The following is a 21,076-nucleotide window of genomic DNA, read 5'->3' as shown; positions in this document are numbered from 1 at the left end:
GGTCAGCCCAGGAGACAGTGGTGTGCCACCTAGGACACTGTGATGGCCGTATAGCTAATGAACAAGCTGTAAGCCAACAAAGAGGTACTTTTCAGGAGAGAAAAATAAATCAGCTTTTAATTCTGTCTATATTTTTACATGAAACGTGGTTGTCTCTTTCCTGTTTAACATCTTAAGTGTAATCATGCTTAATTTAAGAAATATGTTTTAGATGACCCTGTAATTTACACATGCCAGAATAATTATGCCGACTAAAACAAAGGCTGGTCATCCCAAATCACAACTTCCTACTTTCCCAACTGCATCCCGTCCTTTCACCATCTACAAATCCTGTGGTTTGTATCACTTTGACTTACTTTAATTTCCCTGGGCCTTGTCCATATCCTTTAGTCTCTAACTTCCTGTAAAAGTTCCTTAGTTTGGCTTCAAAGTCTCGCTTGTAAGGGGCTGGAGCCCGGGCATTGGCACGCTGAGTACCTACAGCAAATCACAAAGAGAGGAGAGTGTGGATTTGTGCAACGATCTCATGTTCATCACATCACCTTGAAAAAATACTATCTTGGGGCTGAGACCACAGTTAACAAGCAAGAGGAGGCAATACTTTTTCCCACACTTTTCATCTCTCCAATTTGAAGGCTATTAACAGAGGTTAACCAGGACCTTAAGATGTCTTCCTTGTCGCCTTTTGGTTGATAAGAATAATCTCATCCAAAGAGTTACAATGGTGTCCATGTGTTAGTCAAATATGTTCCCTTTTTCAGTCCAAACTAATATGAGTCAGAGTTACTCACGTCTAATGGTTACTGTTCAGGGTGGAATATCTTTGCTTGCTGCTGAGATGGTATCATGGCAATCAGACAGGAAGTTACAGTGTGAAAGTATGTGGTTCACAAAGCAAGAGCACTGAGCTTTAATACTTGGTGGAAAAACCCTACAAAATCTTCTTTCAGATATGCACTATAAGAAATATTGTAGATACATAATTACATGCATTTCATATTGCAGGGTAGCATACTCTTGATAGAAAAACAGAATTTAGACATAGCTGAGGATGGCACACAGCTCCTGGTTGCACAGAGCAAGTAATCCTGCTCTTTGTTGCATTCTTAATACATGCCAGGTACTGTGATTATCTACATATTACCTAAAGATGTTTTATATGTCATTCCAAGTATCATTAATAAAACGTAAAAGTAACATTATTTGTTCCTCTTTCCATAGAAAAATCTGGCTTTGTGTCACAAGCTGACTAACAAACCAGCCAGGATATAAAAAGGATGATGAATATGGGAATCAGACAGAGCCGTGACAAAAACGCTGGATATTTCCACTAAACATTTCATAATGAAATCACTCTGAATGATTTCATTGAATGAGATGAAATCACTCAATGAAAGAAATTAGAAAACAAAAATTGTGAAGTCTTGTGCATTACATACCACTAAATATTTCTTTAATGAATGACTCAACTGAGTGACAATTATTCATTCCTAATACTGTGCTAGTTCAGAAACAGATGCTCGAAATGAAGAAGGTGGGGTGGCTGGAGTGGATGTCTTGGTTGGGAAGACAGAAATAAAACAAATCAAACAACTGGAGAATAAGTAAGTCCTAAACTAGATGGTAGACAAATTATTAAGCAGAGGAACAAAACTATAACCCTGAGGCTGTATACAGCTCTACTGATCTATTTTGTTTGCCACAAAATGTTTTGAAAGATTTTAGACTAATGGCCAACATTGAAAAACCAGATTTCAAGTAAAAAAAAAAAAAATCCAAATTTTCTCTAGAAAATTATTTGGGAATTCTTACAATAACTGGCTTGCATTTTCCTGGCTACAGAGGGCAGCTGCTCCACTAAATGAAGCTTGTGTGTCTACTGTGCCACAGCCACTCAGGGACAATGCATTCGAGATCAGTTTATAGAAAAGTAACAGTAAATGTATCTGAGATCAGTGTTACAGAAAAGTAACAGTAAATGTATCTGAGATCAGTGTTACAGAAAAGTAACATTAAATGTATCTGAGATCAGTGTTACAGAAAAGTAACAGTAACTGAGAATAAGTACAGATCAAAATGGGAAAGACTGCAGGGAGGAGCTGTTATTGGAACTGGACCTTATAAACATGGGAGAATCTATAGTTTACATGGAAGCAGGGTAGCAAGAGCTGGAATAAGCATGTTCAGAAGACACGGAGGAGATCCCACTAACCTAGAGCAGAGGGGAAGTGCTGGGGTGTAAGTCAGACATTAAATCAGCCAGAAGATTGGTGCCAAATTATGAGTGGAATTGAAAAAAAAAATCTAGCTGAGAAATTTGGGCAGGATGCAGTAAGCAGTGGGAAGCCTTTATCGGTTCCTGAACAAGGGAGTAACATACAAGCGGTGCTGTATTTCAGAAATGATTTTCAGAGTATGTTGAGTGGGTTAAGGGTGGGAAGGAGGAAGGACAGGAGGGAGGAGACCCAGTTGGGAGCCAGTGCAGCAATGGAGGCCTGAGGGGTGAGCCAGGAGTGTGGTGACTCAGAGAAACTTCTATAATGCGAAACTGGTTAACAGTGGATAAGCAAGAAAGAGAAACGGGAAGCTCCTGTGGTAATATAAAGCTTTTTAAACAATAACAGCAATTTGTTAAGTGTCTGCTATGCATTAGGGACCATTCACTTTACACAGAGGAGCTTGGGAAATCCGCACAAGTCTCAGAATCAGTCATTATTATTATTACCACCATCACCACTTTGTAACTAAGGAAACTGAAGTCATACGCCACTGAATGGCAGATTTAGGATCTGAGCCAGTTCTGGCTGATGCTAAAGCAGTGTGAGAAATGAGGCTGGTGGACAGTGGCATGTGAAGCTTTACACATATGAAGCTGGAGATGACAGCTATTCAGGTGGATGTACCCTACAGCATTTGAAAATATAGTACTGGAGGTCCAGTGCGAGATCAGGGCCACGTTTGTGGACTGAATGAGTCAGTGTGTGTATGGCACACTCTTTGTGCAGTGCCTGATGCATAAGAATCCCACTGGAATCTTAGCTGTTATATCTGCACAGCTATGAATACTAAAGACATGGAGATGCGTTGAGGTTTTAGGAATGGATTTTAAGAAAACTGGCTACGATCAATAATGTGTCCAGAGTTCTGTTGGCATGGTTACGAATCTTTTACCCGAAGAGCTAAGAGCTAAGAGCTATGCCATAAAGGAAACAAACTTGAACTTAAAAGGTCTGGGATGCAGAAGACTCCTAGGCAGTGGTTCTCAACCTTGACTGCACATTATAATCACTTAGGAAGCTTTTAAAAAGCCCAAAGTTCAAGCCACAACCAAGACATCTTACATCAGGATCAGTGGGGGTGAGACCCAGACATAAGTGGTTCGTACAGTGCTCCAGATGATTCCAACGTGCAGCCAAGGCTGAGACCCATTATTTCCCGTAGTAAGGTCCAATGTAACCAATGAAACACCTGGGCATCATCCGGGGACCAACACAGGAGGGATGCGTCCTATGGCATCGTTTGGAACAGGACCTCCACGGACACTAGGCCCCCCTCTAGGCTGGCTGAGAGCAGTGCAGCACAAGCCCAGTCAGGGTGGCAGAATAACGTGGTCGCCACTGCAGTCTGGGAAACCCCAGCCGAGTAAACCCGGGAAGCTCAGAAAGCAGGCATGACTCAGCTTTCAAGAGTGCAATCGTCGACAGGGAAGAGGAAAAAGAACAAAAGACTGAAAATCTTTCAGGACTCCAAAGAAACAGGATTCTTTGCTGATTAGTTAGAAAAAAAAAAAAAAAAAAAAAAAACCAGCACATATACTATTGCTGTACAATTTGAGACACTTAAAAGGATGTGGGAAATGCCATAATGCATTCCATCAATATCAATACCGACACTTAATAAAAATTAGCTCCGACTCCACTAAGCTCCAGGCAAAGGAATTCAACTCTGGACACTCTGGAGGCAGGAACTCTTAAGCGCAAAAATTCTTTTGCTAATCATTCTGTTATGAAAAAATCATTTGCACATTACGTCATGGTTGAAAAATTACAGTAAATTATCCTGTTGGCCCTTGTCAAATTCTTAATGCAAGTCAGGTGCAACTGCCAAGAAACTCCAGAGCAAGAACAACGGTACTTCCACTTTGGAAATTAAAACTCATCTTGGAGATTGAGCTAATGGAATTCTATAAGAACCATAACTGCAAGTGAAGTTCTAGGATATAATACTCTTACAGAGGGAGTAATGCCATCGTCTTTATGGTCTTAAAAAAGGAAGTCAGATACAAAAAGGTCAATGTTACATATAAGAACTGATCAAATGAAAGGCTGACTTTATGGACAATCACTATTATGTTAATTATTTGTAGGAAAAATTTTCAGTAACAGATACTAGATTTTTAAAAATCATTTTAGGAAGACCTAAAGTACTTCCAATGTAGTGTTACACTATTTCCATATACTGTTACAAAGCTGCATCATCATATACAAGCTAGACGTTCTACCAGACAAAATACTGCTTTTCTAGGTGATACTAGAAAAATCATGGCATCAAACTGCTGAGATGTCTAGGTCTTCTCTGATGCTGGGTGTGCCACCCAGAATGCAGACTGCTCTGATACTCGCTCTCAGTCTGCAACAGAGGGGATAAAGCGTAGCCTACGTCAGCATGGTTCCAGGATGCCCAAAAGCTCACTTCTTTTCTGGTTCACTTTCAAAACAAATCTCTATGGCATTTTATTTTACAATTTCCTGTTCACGAACGAGAATAAATCGTCAAGCACTACTATGATTTCTGAAAGACTTCATATTTGAGAACATAGCTAAACAATGGAAATTAAAAAGAAAAAAACACCTCAAAAATAGCTGGCACAAAGCACAAGCACTGAACTCCCAGGCATTTTTTGCTTTATTCTCTAAGAGTAATAAAAAGTCACTCAGGTCATTGTTTTGATGGGAGCTCACTGATGCTCCCTTTTACATACCATTTATTTAAAAAAAAAAAACTTGATAATTTGATTTCTCAAATGTTGGCAAATTAAAAGCAATTTATTAAAAGGGGACAGCCAGAGAGTGTGGCAAAGGCAGGCATCCTCTGAGCGCATCAGAGCGGGGAACACAGGGGACTAACTACCACAACAAAATACATGAAAACAAAAACACCTGTATATGGTGACAGGGACAGTATTTGGTTTGCCTTCAGTCTCTGGAACCACAACTCCCCCCACCACACTCACCCAGAGAGTACCCTTCATTTGCACTCTTTGGTCCCTAGATCATCTTTTCGGGGCTTAGTGAAGAAGAGGGAGAGAACACTTTTTCTAAAAACAAGTATAAAGCTACTTCAGAGACTGTGGGAAAGAGGAGGGAAGGGAAAAGGAGGAGGGAGGGTGGGAGGAAGACAAAGAAGGAGAGAGGGAGGGAAGGGGAGGGAAGCGGAGGGAAGGAGGAAGGGAGAGGGGAGGGAAGGGAGAGTGTGAAAAGAGCAGGAGATGAGATTAGCAGCACCAGGGGTGCTTAGACTTCAGAGGGAAAGAGAAGAAAAGAAGGTCCTTAAAGCATCATACTGTGTATTTTGAGAAATAATTGCCTCAAATATCCCATTCCCTCAAGGCAACCCTCAGTAAGGACCCACGTGGCTCTTCAGTGCTCTCCGGTCTGTGCTCCTTCCATTGAGCGTAACCTGGTGCTGTACTGGCTGCCAGATAGTCCAGTTCTAGTCAAGTAATAACAGCTCTGTATGATGACTCCCCCAAACCATGAAATATCCTCAAGGCACTGTGTATAGGGAAGTAGGGAGAAACAGAATGTACTTGTGAAAGAGTTTCAGCAAATGGTGGGTTAAACAAATTCTCTGACGTTGATCGTCATCGCTTTGGTCACGTGGAAAATTCACTTAAGTGAACACGTCTCCAACGATATTAGATAAATTAGGTGTTCTTGCATTTAAATTCCTAGAAATGTGCAGCTACAAAAAAAGTCCTTAAGCAAATAAACTTCTGGGCCCTATATTTAGCATAATAAACCATATGGTAATTGGAAAGATCTTTTCCTTCTGACATAGCTAAGATCGGGACTGGCATTATAACGGTCCCAGAAAAACAATCCTTCGCATTCCAAAATTTTGACAAGTTTTAGGTGAGCACTCTAACAGCTGCAAAAAGCAGTGAGTCAAAGTTTCCAAAGCCCCCCCACCTCCTGCACTTGAAAAGACATGTAAATGGGCTTGGAACGAGGGAAAGCGTGAAAAGTGCAGCAGGTTCCTAGGCATTCTGAACGAGGATCATTAAAATTTATGATTGTCATAATTTTCCCAATATTATCCTCACACCACTAAAAGGGATGAAATTCTAGTCACAAGAAGGAGGATCAGACAACTTAAAAAAAAAAAAAAAAACCTCTGTTTGAAATGTTTTCATTAGAACTTCAGGAGTCCTGGTAGAAGAGGCTACATTACGCTACGAAACGGAAGGGTAAACGAGGCCAGCCAGTCCAGCTCTTGTACCATGTGGAATTAGTTATAGTTACTTCCACTGATATCAGGCAGTTCATCCCAACTTCAAGATCAAATAAAGCCCACTGACACAGAGTAGGCCAAAAATATGGAGATGATTCTTTCTGCAAATTAAAACCACCACAAGCACTGCTAGCAATTTAGACGTATTTGAGTTAGACATGTCTTGGGAAAATTAACTCTCAGTCTGCTGCCAGAATGCATTTTATGACCACTGTGAATTATTTGTGTGCATCTGTGATGCTAAATGAAAAGAAGCAAACTTGGTCACCATTTAAAATGTTCATAGAGTCTTAAAACGTGTGCAAGCCAGTCTCCGAGAGCACTTGTCTTTGTAGGGATCAGAAGGACCAGGATCTGGTGATCTGCCTCGTTTTCTGGGAGGATGGGCCTCAGAGGAGGCCTGGAAAGAAGAGCTTTGACTGGAATGAGCAATACTCTGTGTCACTTCATTTCTTTAGCCAAAAAGCACGAGGTCAAGGGACAACCCATTTAACCCCCCTCACAGGTTCTAGTTAAGATTAAGGCCAGTCAGAAGGATTAATTATCTAGGCAGCCAGTTCTGCAAATCAAGAAGACATAGATTCATATATACCAGCTATTAGTGGTTCAAACACTGACACACTGTACTTCTCAGGTTTCCAGAAAGAAAGAAAAAGAGATAAACTAACATTTATCAGATGCTTGTTGCGTTCTAAGCACCAGGCAAGGTGTACTCCTCCAAATCACCAGGGAGGTAATTGCTATTATTCCCATTTTAAGGAAAAGAAATTCAAATTTAGGAAAGGAAGTAAATCACTCAGAGTCCAACACAATTGGTAAATGACTGAGGCCAGATGTGAATTCCATTAATTTTTCTCCTACACCTTAAAACTTACCTGTAGAGTCACAGACTGATTTCTTTTCATTCTTTGCCTTCTAAGGACTGCCTTATTTTGCTTTCTTTTCACTTGCATGCTTCATGAAAAGAATACTGTTTATGCCTGGTTTCTACATTACATCTGTCCTCATTCTGTACCTGGTTACATTCTAGTTTATCATCCTTTAATTCATGGAAACTGCTTTGGCAAAGGCCATATAAAACTTCATGATTTTCAAATCTAATGGTCTCTTCTCAGGCCTTGTCCTTTTTGAATTCGTTGAGCCTTCAGCCCTGGTAGCTACTCCTTCCTTCTTGAAACCTGGCTTCCCTGAAAAGATTTTCCTAATTCTCTTCCAAAACCCATTGGCTTTCTTACTTTCTTCACTTGCTCCCTCAGCTCCTCCTTTAAATATTGGAGTTCCTCACGTCACCATCCTCTATTTTCTCTTCTTTTCACTGACTCGTACTCCTAATTCCTCTAATCGATCCCATGGGTTCAGCTGCCACCTACATACCTATATTCCTAGCTGCTAACCTCTCTTGAGCTCCAGGACTATGTTTTCCAGTTGTCTTCAGGTATCTCCAGTTGGATGGCCCAAAGACTCCTCAACAAAACATCCAAAACCAGCCTCCTTTGCCCCCTCCCCTCCAGTCTAACCACTTTTCTTTCGTGGTAAATGGTGTTACCATCTGCTTAGTAGTCTCTGCAGAGACGACCTCAGTATCTGCCTCGACTCTACTCTACCTCGACTCAACATTCTAGCATCTCTACAGCTTACATATCTTTGAATGATTCCCCTTTCTCTATCACAATTTGCCCAGCTCTTTACCATGTCACCTGGGTCAATGCAACAGCCTCCCAGATGGTTTCTCTAACTCTAGTCTCTCATCTTCTAATACAGCCTCCATATTGCCACCAAACTGAACTTTGTAAAATAGGATATTCCTCTGTAAATTCCCAGTGGCTCCATATGGACTACAAAGTAAAGCTTTGGTGACAAACCAACTCTAGCCTATCTTTCCAACCTAAGTTTTGAGAACTTGCTTTCACTTGTATCTGTTAATTTGTCCTAAACGACTTTCATGCTTCTGTGGCTTAGCTTATGCCACTCCTATACTTAGTGTGTCCTGGTTCCTTTGGTTCACCTGGTAAAATCCTGTTCATCATTCTCCAAGGCATCCTTTCATACCTGTTGTCTTCACCTTTCCCCAAACACCCCACCCCCACCTTGAAGGAAGGCTTGCTCCCACATCTGTGCTCCCCTGCATTTCTTCATTATGGGACTAACCACAGAGCGTTCAGAGTCGCTTGTTGACTCATTGCCCCAACGTGAATTTTCAAAGGCAGAGGCTGTATCATTCATCTTTGTAGCACCAGGGTCTCGTTCAGTGCTTGGATCATAGCTAGATGCTCAATAAATCTCTGTTAAATGAACAAATTAATAGACCATTTCCTGTTTGCAGTATTGGGTTATGCTGTAGCTTCGTTATGATACCAGTATGTGAAAACAGATGTTATTAAAACAAAGAACACAGAGCAGCTTTTAGTGACACATCTGGAATTTGGATTTCTAGTAAAGCAGTTTTAAATTCTGATGGCTGTGACAGTGTGAATAATATATTGCCTCTAATAAGGACAAATATAGCTGACGTTCTGTCAACATCATGACTACCATCCTTAAAAAAACTCATTTGATAAGCTGCATTTTCTACCATTCATTCATTCATCTGTCCACTTCTCCATTCACACCATACCTCTTTCAAAATGAATTTAAACTTAAAAATTTTAGTTTGTTTCATCTATCAACAAGTTCTACCTGACCGTACTGGTCTTCTTATTTAAAGCAGTGACTACCAAAGGGAAAAACTATTCAAGACCATTAAACTGACTAATTTTAATTCTATATGAGTTCTTGAAAGTAGTGATTTCTTTTTATTCTTCATTGACTCAGTCTCCTAACTAGAACTTTTTAAACCCAAAAAGCGAATACAGTATTCTGTGCCCTAATATTTTCCAAGATATATTAGGTACTACATAACATAATAAAAAGTAAATTCTATATCTAGGTATTTCACACAGTTAACATTTATCCGCCTATTCTGGAATGTCAGTCTTCCAGTCAAAATGAATCTATATGGAAATTAACCAGTTTTCAGAGATAAGCAGTACCTCCCAATACGTACCTGTGCTAGCACTGCAGATGTACCCAAGGTGTTCCCTTACTCTCCTTTATGAGGACAGAGCATCTGACTTTAGGGCTCACTCCTCAGAGAATTCACTGCACACAGCAGGTAGACTCACCTGGGGAGTTCTGAGGAGAGGACACTGGGGAGCCACGTGGGGACTGACAGTAGCTGGGATGGAGTAAGGCATGTGGAGGCACATAGGACATTATCTCTTCTTCAAACAAACTGGGGAAAGACAAGGAACAAAACGCATACTTTAGCCAAATAGGTGGGTAAACGCTTTGTTTCCACAATGTGTCAGTCTGTCTCTCACTCTGACCCATTCCATCCATCAATTCACGTCCCAAAGAAAGAGGTCCAGTCCATAGTCCAAAGAATATATGAGCTTGAGTTTATACGTTCATTTGAAAATAGCCTAGGTTTTTACATTTGGGAATAAGATCAAACACTAGAGAGAATGCTTATTGAGAACTCATAAGAAATACATAAAGTGTGTTCTATATCTTCTTTTCAGGAAGTTTACAAGGTCTCAGCCTTCAAAGTGCTTAGGATTTCTGTTAGACAATTAAAAGCAAGTAAAACAAAACACCTCCTAAATAATTCCAACTGCTAAATCATTAGCTTCCTCGTTTACTCTGGCTTTATGATGTTTTTCAGTTGTGAGGATTTTGATCTTAGATTATTCAATCCAGTGTCTTCTTTCTCCTCCATACTGAAATGTCTGTTTCTAATACTCTCCTAAAAGATAGTGACCAGCGATCTGAGAGCTTGGGAATCCTAGACTTCTCATTAACTTTGTTATGATAAAAGTACTACTGATTATACTAAGCTCAAACAGACAAACATTTGACAAAAAAGAATCAACAATATAAATAAGAGTACTTGGATTTTTTAATTGAGAGACAGAAGCCGGTTTTCCACAAACTTGGTCAAATCTGGAAATCTGTTACTCGTTTTCAGAAAACATTGAGAAGAAGTGGCAACAGTTTAGTCTCGTAGTGATTTAAGGAATGGACTCCTAAGGGTTATAGCACTGGTTTTCCACTGAGGCAATTTTGCCCTTCCCCACACTCTCTGGGGACATTGGGCAATGTCTGAGGACGTTTCTGATTGTCGTAACTGGAAGAGGGGGTGTTTCTGGCGTCTAGTGGGCGGAGGCCAGGATGCCGATAAACATCTTACAATGCACACAATAGCTCCCTGCACAAAAGACATATCCAGCCTCAAATGTCAATACTTTTGAGGCTGAGAGACCATGGGTTATAGCAATGCAATAACAACTTAACAATTCTTTCTCCGGTTCTTCACTCACATGCACACATCTGCTAAACCACTATAGCAAACATATTTTTATACACTATTATTTTTTAAAGCAACTTTCCACTTTTAAACTATGAATCAAAGATTTGGGAACAGAAGCAGGGAGTAATAGCAAATTAAGCCCTGAAACTGCCAATTCTCTTTTTCAATAAACCAATAACTATCAGAATAATGTGAATTTTAAATTGATGGCTGGGGAAAAAATGCCATGTGACAGTTAGTACAAGAAAGGTCTAGAAACCCATAGCTAAATTAACTGAGGGGTAGGAATTAGCATCCTCTTCTCAAACATCTATACCTGTGTCCCTTTACTCCATGACATTTATCATTTCCTTTAAATGTAACCAATACACAGAAATTTTTTATATCAAGAGAGAATTTTTTTTCCTTGGAAAACTTAATACAGAAGAGATAAAGAATAAATAAAAACACTCAATACATGTCATCTAGGATTAATAATGTTACTACTACTACTTTTGCTTCAAACACACATGCATACTTATAGATGTGTATATATCTATACAGACGTATCTATGTATCTGTGTGTGAGCATGTGTGTATATGGAGTCTCTTGCTCTCCTCTATCATGATTTTGACAGGCATCCTTCCTTCAGTAGTTTTATATTTTGCAACATATGTGTAGAAGAACAACATACAGTTTTGCCTTATGAATTGCTGAAAAATTACGTAAATGCCTTATAAGTACAGAACTCTGTATTCAACAAAATATTTCTGGTGTCTATGCTGACATGTAAGGATCTGGTTCATTACTTTCACCTGCCATGTAGTCGTCTGTTCTAGAAATGCATCAGTCTAGGTATCCATACCTTTCTTGATAAATACTGACTTTTTTCCCAACTGTGTGCTTTTATAAACAATGGTACAATGAATACCCTGTATATATCAACTTGTGTACACGTAATAAGAGTTTCTTGGTACAAATATGGTATATGTGTAAAAACAGAGTTGCTCAGTCATAGTGCATATGCCTTTTCAACTGTAAAAGATATTGTCAAATTGTCCTCCAAAGAGGTTGTAGAAATTGCCATCCCACCAAGTCCAGACAATATGGAGTTCCTATTTCTCATTTGGTATTACCAGACTTTTTGATTTTTTCAAGTCTAATAGGGTGAAGTAGTATCTCATTATTTGAAACTGCACTTTACAATTACTAGCTTCTTTCCATGAGTTTACTGGCTATTCAAGTTTCACAATTCCTTTGAAATGCCTTTTTATATCCTTTATCTATTTTTCTTTTGGGTTTTTTTCTTTTAAGTTGGTTTAAAGGTGTGCTTTACATATTCATGATACCTTTGTTTTGTGTGTTGTAACTATATTCTTCTAGTTTGTTGCCTTTCTTTATGCTTTTATATGTGGTGTCTCATTATATAAATTAAAAATTCTAATATATTTATCAATATTTCCTATATGAGCTCTGATAAAGGTACATTTTTAACATGAGTTGACTTAGTGAAATAATATATGAAATAGAATAATCAATAATGAATGCAACAAAGTTATTTAAAAATTCTTGGGTTTTATAGGAGCCATATTGGAAAACCACCTTACATGGGCTTATTTTGAAATGAGGAATTTCCTAGAGCTATATCATCTCTGCATTGCAGCCTGCTGATATTCAAGTCCATTTGTACCAGGAGTAATTTTCCTTTTTAAGAAATAGAGAGTGGGTATAGTTATAAAATAAACAAGATACAAGGATATAATGTACAGCACAGGGAATATAGCCAAAATTTTTATACGTTTAAATGGAGTATAATCTATAAAAATATTGAATCATTATGTTGTATAACTAAAACGAATATAACATTGTAAATCAACTATACTTTAATAAAAAAATCTTATTAAAATGTAATTCACATACTATTAAATTCGCCCACAAAATAAATATTTTTAAATAGAAAAAAATAAAGAAATAGACAAAGTATAAACACGGACACACTTTACTCATTGGTCTCTATAGACTTTCTCTTCTCCAATACCACCACCTCTTTTACCAGCAGAGTAAAAAACAAAATCAAAACTGATTTCAGTGGTAAAAAGTGAAATCTGAAATGAATTATCACTGTATCAGCATCATACATCTTCAACATGAATATTCTACAAGTCTTTAAGAATAAAGGAGCATTTATAGGCTGCCAATATTGGCATATTATTTTCTAAAATGCTCCATCATACCTGACAATAAGAGACTTTCCACTTCAAGAGCTAGGGTTACATACCTTAGCAACATAACAAGGTCTGCATCACTTGAAAGACGCACCAATCCCGGGGTTCCTTCAGTTCGGATAAATTGGATCTTCTCCCTATTCAAGCAAAGAAACAGCTCAATTATGTATGGTAGACTTTGGGGACATAACTTGATGCTTTAGGCATCATTTTTTTTTTTAATGATGGTCACATTTTTTGGTACCTATTATGTGCCCTAGGAATACACATCCAAGAAAGACATGGTCCTTGCCTTCAGGAGGACCTCATGAGCACCTACATCACCCAGTCCTAACACTGCGAAAAAAAGTATTTTACTGCCTTCATCTTTTGCTGCCCAAATACTACATGGGTAGCAGTACCATCCAACCAGCAAAACCCAGTCTCTGCTTTGAGTTAAACCCTTGTTGTGGGCTTGAATCTGTGCAACAGTCTGGACCATTCAAGCTGATTTCCTGTTATTTCAAAAGGGAGTGTACATGGATAATCCTTTCTTTTCCTGAGGATATACCTCTGTGTGTGATGAGAACATTCCTAATTGGAAGCAGGTGGTAATCTCTATATTATATATTCCATATGGCAGCATATGGCCATTTCAAGAAACTAGAACTTGACTACTTTCAGTAGTATAGTTGGTAAAACAGATTGTGCATATACTTGTGCAAATGTACATATATACTTAAACATATCAAAAGCAGTGTGAGTTATTTAGCCATTATTTCATTATAGACATGTGATATGTGATAACACTTTTTTTTTTTTGGTTGTTTGATGAATCATTGTTTTGCTAGATTCAATCTTTATATGAATATACATTTAATAAAAATTTTCCTGGTTGTGTCCTCTCGTTTACATCACGCTGTTTCAAAGCACAACATGTTAGTTTGGATGTGAGGACAAAAAAAAAAGTACCACATAAACTATGGTACTGAAGGCATTGCATTTGCTACGAACACAGGGGCCAACGTAAGTATGCAATTTTGCTCTAACTGCTAATGACTATGTATCTGATTCCTCTACACTAAGAAATAAAATATCAATCTCTGATGTGAGTATTAATTTAGTTCAGTTATTATCTGTTGAGCATCTTGTTTTCCTATTTGATGTTTTCACAGAGTTCTAATGGTTTTTTATTCCCAAATTTCAAATTCACACCTTAATTGCTTACCGGCTTGAAAGTAATGAGGTGAAAGGCAAGGTTCAACTGCTGAGATGAAAAATTGCCTAAAGTACAGAAAAGTCAACTGATTTGCTCTTAACCACATAGCTTACTGGGAGTGATAAACAGTTTAGTGCTAAGCTTCTTTTGCCTACATCCATTTTACATAATATGTTGGCAAATGAAGCATCTAATATTTGATATTATCAAGTTTTCTCTTCTGTCCTTTATTGCCATGATATATGTTTTATATAATTTTATATTATACATTATATAATTTTATATTATGAAATGTTATATTATAGCTATACTATGTATATATATATATATATATATATATATATATATATATATATATATATATACCATATATGGTATCCAGCTACTGGCTATATACAGATAGGTGATATATATATAAATATAAAGATATTATTCAGAAGAGGAAGGCCAGCCTCTTCTCCCTGCTTAAGGTTATTTCAGTTTGAAATCTCGAACCAAGCATAACATTTTCCCTTGAGTGTTACAACCATACGTCTGAAGCACATGACAGAGACCAAGGCCCATTATCTGGTAAATGGTTTTTTTGATAAGAGATATAAAAGTTGGTTTAAAAAAAACTAAACGAGAAAAAAGTTACCTTGGAAAAAAAATTAACAATAACTTGACCAAAGAAGTACTCTTCTAAGGGTCAGTACTACTATGCTTTGATCTTGAAAAATCAAAAACTATCTCCAGCGAATACACAGTTTATCTCCTTAGTCTATCACCACCGTGAACCAGGCTAACAGAACAAAACCAGAGAACAAAGAGGTTTAGCCCTTTTCTCCACTCCTTTAACTGGAACCACACACAGCCAGCTGGGTGACAAAACAGACAGCGTGATCTGGACGGTGGTTTTTATGTATCCTGTGAATAAGGAACAGATCATAACTTCCTGAGTCATAAGGATGACAGGGTGAGGAAAGAAAAAGACACCAAAGGAAATACGCCAATTGGGAAACCTTTCATAACTTTTCAGATATTAACTAGGAGGCAGTGAAGGCAACTGGTCTGACTCTTTAGGTCACAACATACCAGAGGCAGGCTGACACCAGTTTTCTACCAGGCCACCCAATTTACCCCAATGACCAGTGATGGGTCATGTGCTTCCAGGAACAAGATGCTGGAGCATGTTATCAGATGTGCATCACACCACTAAGGACTTTCTTACGTTAATATTCGTTCATTCAGCAAACCTCTTCTGAGTGCCTATCTCCTAGGCATCGCATCGCCTACTGGGAGTTCAGCAGTGTGTGAGACACCCTCTTTCTCAAAGAGTTCATGCTGCCGTGGAAGAGAGAGAGTCAGGGCAATTCTAGCATAATATGAAAGTATTTAAATGATTCCATTCATGTAACTGACCTCTGTTTAGGCCTTATACCCACTCCTAAAGTCCTTCATAAAGTTCTTTCATGTAGAAACCAAGAAGGCATAGGCTTACTGACTGTCAAGAGAGCAGATCAAGGCTGAGGAAGAGGCAGAAGTCAGCAAATGTCCTCAGAAATGTCACTCATCTTTTCTGAGGGCTAAAAATGGGAACTACTCTTGGTTATTAGGTATTTGCCCAATATTCCACAGTTCGGTATTTCTTAAACTGGGGTCATTGTCGACTAGAAATCCACAGACATAATCTTGAGTTCCGGGAGAATTTTAAAATGGTGTGTTTTCACTTTGACGATCAAAACTGCTAATACAAGGTCAGCATATTTTGGATAATCTGGATGACGGTTATGACTGAACACTTCTAAGTGACTTCAGCTCCCACGTTTGTATTCATAGGACACTTGTTGCCAAGTAATCGGAAGTGAACTTTTAAAGTGTTGATGAGCAGGGCCTTGATGTTAAATATGATAACAGGCCCTGTCTGCCCCTCACACGCAATGCTTTTGCCATTTAAAAAGAGAACACTTTTCTTTTGCAGTATGAATTTGCAAATTAAATGACGACGATGAAGTAGGCAAAGTAATGTATATATTAATTGCCATGGACTAACAAGAATACAAATAAATGGACTGAAAAAGTGAATTTTGCATTTGTGTTAAAGAAAGCATAAAAGATGTTATGGTTTAGTCTAAGAACAAACGTTTTACAATAGTTTACAAATAGAAAAGTGGCAGGAGAATCATCACAGGTATGTTTAATGATACATTTTTTTCAGTATTGTACTTGAGGGTGCACTATTAAATGAACTGGCTCATCACAACAATGAATCAGTAGGTAAAAATAAGCTATTTGTTAGGAAGGAAAAACCGTTATCTGCAATAATGTCGCAGATGCACATGATGGACCATGAGATGCAAAATCAAAAGATTCAAGTCAAACAGCAAGTGAAACAAAAAGCACAAAAGTGTCTCTCCATTGACATGGGTCTCAACATTGGTCATTTGGCTTCTGAAAAACAAAACCTTCTCAGAATATCACCTATTCAAGTTTTTTTTTTTTCAGTTTTTACTTAATTTATATGTCTTTTGGTTTTACAGTTTATAAAAGCTGTAAGGATAGGAAGTTTATGCACATTTTATATTTGTACACATTTATGTTTCATTAAAATAAAAGTACTTAAAGTCATCATTGCAGATGTGCTGTGTTCCTTTTCCTTTAAGGATGAAAAAATAACATTTTTGGCTCCTAACAAATTTCCATGAGTTCACTCAGTGTCTGAAATACACATAACAAGTTCGAGAAATATTGCTGAAGATCCATATGACTCTGATTAGACGGGCATTTGAAAGTTACATTAATACATTTATTTGAGTTTATTTTATAAGTTTATAGAGTTAGAAGCAATCCATGGAAGTCATTTAATTTCTTTCTTTACAGCCTTCACTTTAAAGAAATTCTATTCAATTTTAGTGGCTTATAAGGAGAATTAAGATTATATGTGATCATGTGACCCTCTTTGCAGGGGTATTTTTTCACTTGCCCTTTGGAACACTTTCTGGCACTTCCTCTACTGCACCTGCTCACATGGCCACTCAGCTATAACTTCAGTTCCTTTTGAAATGTGAGATTCTGGAGGGCAAAAGCCCTTCCTCCTTCATCTTTGTGCCTCCAAGTACCTAGCACCGTGCAATGAACAAAACAAGTGCTCGGTAAAATCAAACCAGGCATGTGAGCAGTTAATACCAAAACAGATTTGGCTCCTAACAAATATCCCTGAGTTCACTCAGTGTGTGGAATAAATTTATCTTGTGAGCATTTATTGTTGTAGTGGAGCAAAGAGAATCAGGAAGCTGACATCTGATTCTTTACTAAAACAGAACCCACTGAAGTAAGTGCAAAGACAGAGAAAGGCAATCTCTTAATAAGAAAACACAACCATTATAACTAACAGATATATACAGATACTAAACTGCATATAGAGAGACAACCTTGGGAAGAAGTCTCTGGCTGTTGCTGTCTCTCAGATGCTCATATATTCAGACCTTAGTAACCACTTCCTCCAAAGAACAGAGTCATCCCAGAGGATCAACTCTAGCAGAGGATCATTTGAGGACAAGGAACAGTCTCAAGACCGGAATTCCCACAGAAAATACTCTCATTGAAACCAACCAACATTTTGGTGAAGTTAAAGTAGGGCACGTGATCAAAAACAATCAGAAGCAGCAATGCCTCTAAACCACAACTCTCTCTGAATTGCAGACTCTGCACACACATGGTTCCTGTAGATATAGTTTAGTTAACCTTCAAAAATACATATGCTGTAAAAAAGAACTGCCTTTGGGCAATTTTAGAGAAATCCCCATGACTTCTCTAATGGTGTAATGTCAAGAAAGGACAATTACTACTGATTATTCATACTTTTGATTACAGTCACAGGGCATGGTCTGACTTGAAGAACAGAGCCAAGCAGTAGAAAGATCAACTTTTCTTTCTACTTCCCTTTATGTACGTTAGGTTTGGAAATATAGGTCCATTATTGTCCCATGATTCTTATGGAAATATAGGAGGGATATCAATTAGCCATATGTTTAAAGGCAATATCCTCTGTAAGTGGATATAAATCAGTTCTGTGCTAAGAATTCAGAGAGCTAGTTAACTCTCTGCTGGTTTTCTCATCTTGTAATAAGCATTGTTATAATATCTGCCTCACAGATTTGTGGAAAGGATTCAATGAATAAATGCAAATAAGATGCTTAGCACAGAACTATTATATAGCAGCACTCAATCATTTTAAAATATTGAATATTAGATAGGCCTCATAGTTATTTATTCCTTTTTCCATAGACAATATGATCTATAGAAAAAAGAGCCAAAATAGATGCCTGGTCACAGACTCCTTTTTCTGTTTCTGTTGTTGGCAAATTGTTTTAATTTTTAACCACACTGTTTACCTTGGTTAATTCCATAAATATCTATTGAGTCCTTCTATGATATGTAGTAGATAAGATCCTGGCCTTTCCGTAAAACTGAAATAATGCTGTGAAGACCAAAGAGGTGACATGTATGAAGGGTTGACAATTCTCATAATTCAGTGGATAACGGGAAACATTATTATCAATAAAGCAAAGTCTGTACAAAGCAAAACCATTTTGGACTCTAAAAAAGGGAGTTTAGTTATAATACCCCAAAATATCTGGTTCTAAGACCCTTACCTAAGGCATTCTAACAGCTTGCACACTGAGGCCATTGCTGTTCTAAAGAATTAATATCTAGGATATACTATTGTATAACCAGAGATTCGTATTTTCCTATGAATTATAATTTTTATGTATTTGATAACAAATGTTTTAACTGAAAATATATTCAGGAATTGAAACCATGTCATATGTGCCTGTATTTTTATTTTAAAATAAACATACATATTAAAGAAACAAACAAAAACCCACAAATTCATTACTATAGAAGCCATTAGAACAGACAAGTCAGTTAAAGAGCATATAAAGGGATAGATAAGGATAAAGCAGTATTTTTTAACCAGTGACATAAAAATGTCAAGGCAAGGAAAAAAAGAACTTGAAGTACCAATCTCCAGAAAATAGTACTACAAAAACTAGCAGTTTCCTGCATCTTGGTAGTCATTATTTAGGGGCGAAAAAACCCACCCACAACAGAAACAAAAACATAACATAATTTGGGAAAACCTAGACAAGAAACATTCAGTTGCTAAATAAACAAACAAGACAATTTTACTGTAAGAAATGAAAAAGTTGAATCCATGAAAAAAAAATAGTATAGTTGCAGAAGAGAAAATGAAAAACTGCAAATATTTTAATTGCATCCAAAGTAACTTAAATTTAAAAAAAAATCCCTATCAGAATCCCAATATAATTTTAAAAGTTGAGAATGTATTATTCAAAATTTCATGTCAATACTCAAAATAATGCTATGTGCTAGAGATTTTTAGTCAAGGTTTCAAAATAAATAATTGTTGTGTCATCATCTCCTGAGATCTAAAATCACATATTGGAATATGCAAAGATCTATAAATTGTTGTATTAAAAAGGTGGATTCTGCATCTTTTCATTTGTGACTCTGTATACTGGGAACACAGTTACTTGCCCTTTGAGATAACTAGTTTTAGGTGTTATCATTAAGTCCCAAATATCCTGCTATGACATGGATTAATTTACCAAATGTTTCTCTAACACCCACTTTAGGCAATACAGGATGTGAGAACCTACAAAGATTTAAAAGATGAGTAAGAAAGAGAATTTGACTTCATGTAGCTTGTACTTAATTTGGAATATAAGTGTGTAAGAAAACATACAGCAGAAAAATACAAGATGTTTTTAAAGATTTTAAGCACAGATGGTAATATTATGCCATTTCTACTGTAAACTATACACTTCAGACACATAGGATACCAGATTTTTGGTATAATGGCACCTTGATGGGTCTGCAAGAATGTTTTCTGTAAAATGTACCCTCAAGGAACTAAAAGTAATAACTTATTCAATGAGATGTATTAATAATATCCATTTGTACATAGGACGATATGCATGAAAAAAGGTGATTTTAATTTTAGCTAAGACAGTTTCCATGACTATTTAGATCCATTGAAAGAGACAAAAAAAGAAAAAAATACATTACTAACATAGAGGGAATACATATTTTGCTTGCTTTGTAAGAAATGCTTCTAATTCATTAATAACTTAGCAATTTACCTAAATATATATGTAAAAATCAGATTTCATTAAAAACCATTTTGTATTATCAAATATAATAGTGCATTGTTCTCTATGATCTTAAAAATGGCTTATTATTCTTTTGGGTTTGGGGAAAGCACTGAGGCTGGAATCTGTTCTGATATTTGTCTTTGGTCCACACAGAGTCCACATCTGATGAGCTACTGAAGAAGGATGTCATTTTGCTGAACTGTTTTTTAATAAATGCAACAGAGTACAGCAAAAATCAATAGTGAAACAGACATACCTAAAATATGGTTATTCTTCATGTAAGAAAGTGGTTTGAAAACTTAACTGAATCATTTGTTAGCCAGAAAATACAGTGCTTTGGAGAAATATCCAGTGGATGAACATACTTGTAACTTGGGAAATATTTCAAAGTTAATATCAGGGAATTACATTTAGGGGGAAATGACTTAACAAATACCAGGGTGTCATACTTCAAGAGAATCTTAACTAAAATCTTGCCTATGAGTTTTCCATTGGGGTCTCTTATCTTCAGTGATGGACTGTTCAGGTATTCTAAAATAAATAGTTACGAGATTCCAGGCACAGGAAATGTGAAAACTAGACATTTACAAAACGTACATGCCAAAGCCTACATACAACTATAAGCTGGCACATCCACTCACATAAGTAGCAGCC

At 37.2% G+C, this 21,076-nt stretch overlaps 1 protein-coding gene across 4 annotated transcripts in view; it reads right to left on the bottom strand.

Moving 5' to 3' along the window:
* The window catches only part of HECW2 (HECT, C2 and WW domain containing E3 ubiquitin protein ligase 2), a 334,372-nt gene that overhangs the window by 40,175 nt on the left and 273,121 nt on the right, over window positions 1–21,076 (bottom strand). For all 4 annotated transcript variants that reach the window (XM_032480136.1, XM_032480138.1, XM_032480137.1 and 1 more), the window contains 3 exons: window positions 13,120–13,203; window positions 9,675–9,784; window positions 357–477 (listed from right to left, as the gene is read on the bottom strand). In XM_032480136.1, coding sequence (XP_032336027.1) covers window positions 357–477; window positions 9,675–9,784; window positions 13,120–13,203 — 315 coding nt within the window. The remainder of the gene's footprint in view (window positions 1–356; window positions 478–9,674; window positions 9,785–13,119; window positions 13,204–21,076) is intronic.

The sequence above is a fragment of the Camelus ferus genome, chromosome 5 (genome assembly GCF_009834535.1).
Source record: "Camelus ferus isolate YT-003-E chromosome 5, BCGSAC_Cfer_1.0, whole genome shotgun sequence".
Lineage (NCBI taxonomy): Eukaryota > Metazoa > Chordata > Mammalia > Artiodactyla > Camelidae > Camelus > Camelus ferus.
The sequence above is the reverse complement of the archived record's forward strand: the minus strand, read 5'-3'. Positions and strand labels throughout refer to the sequence as shown.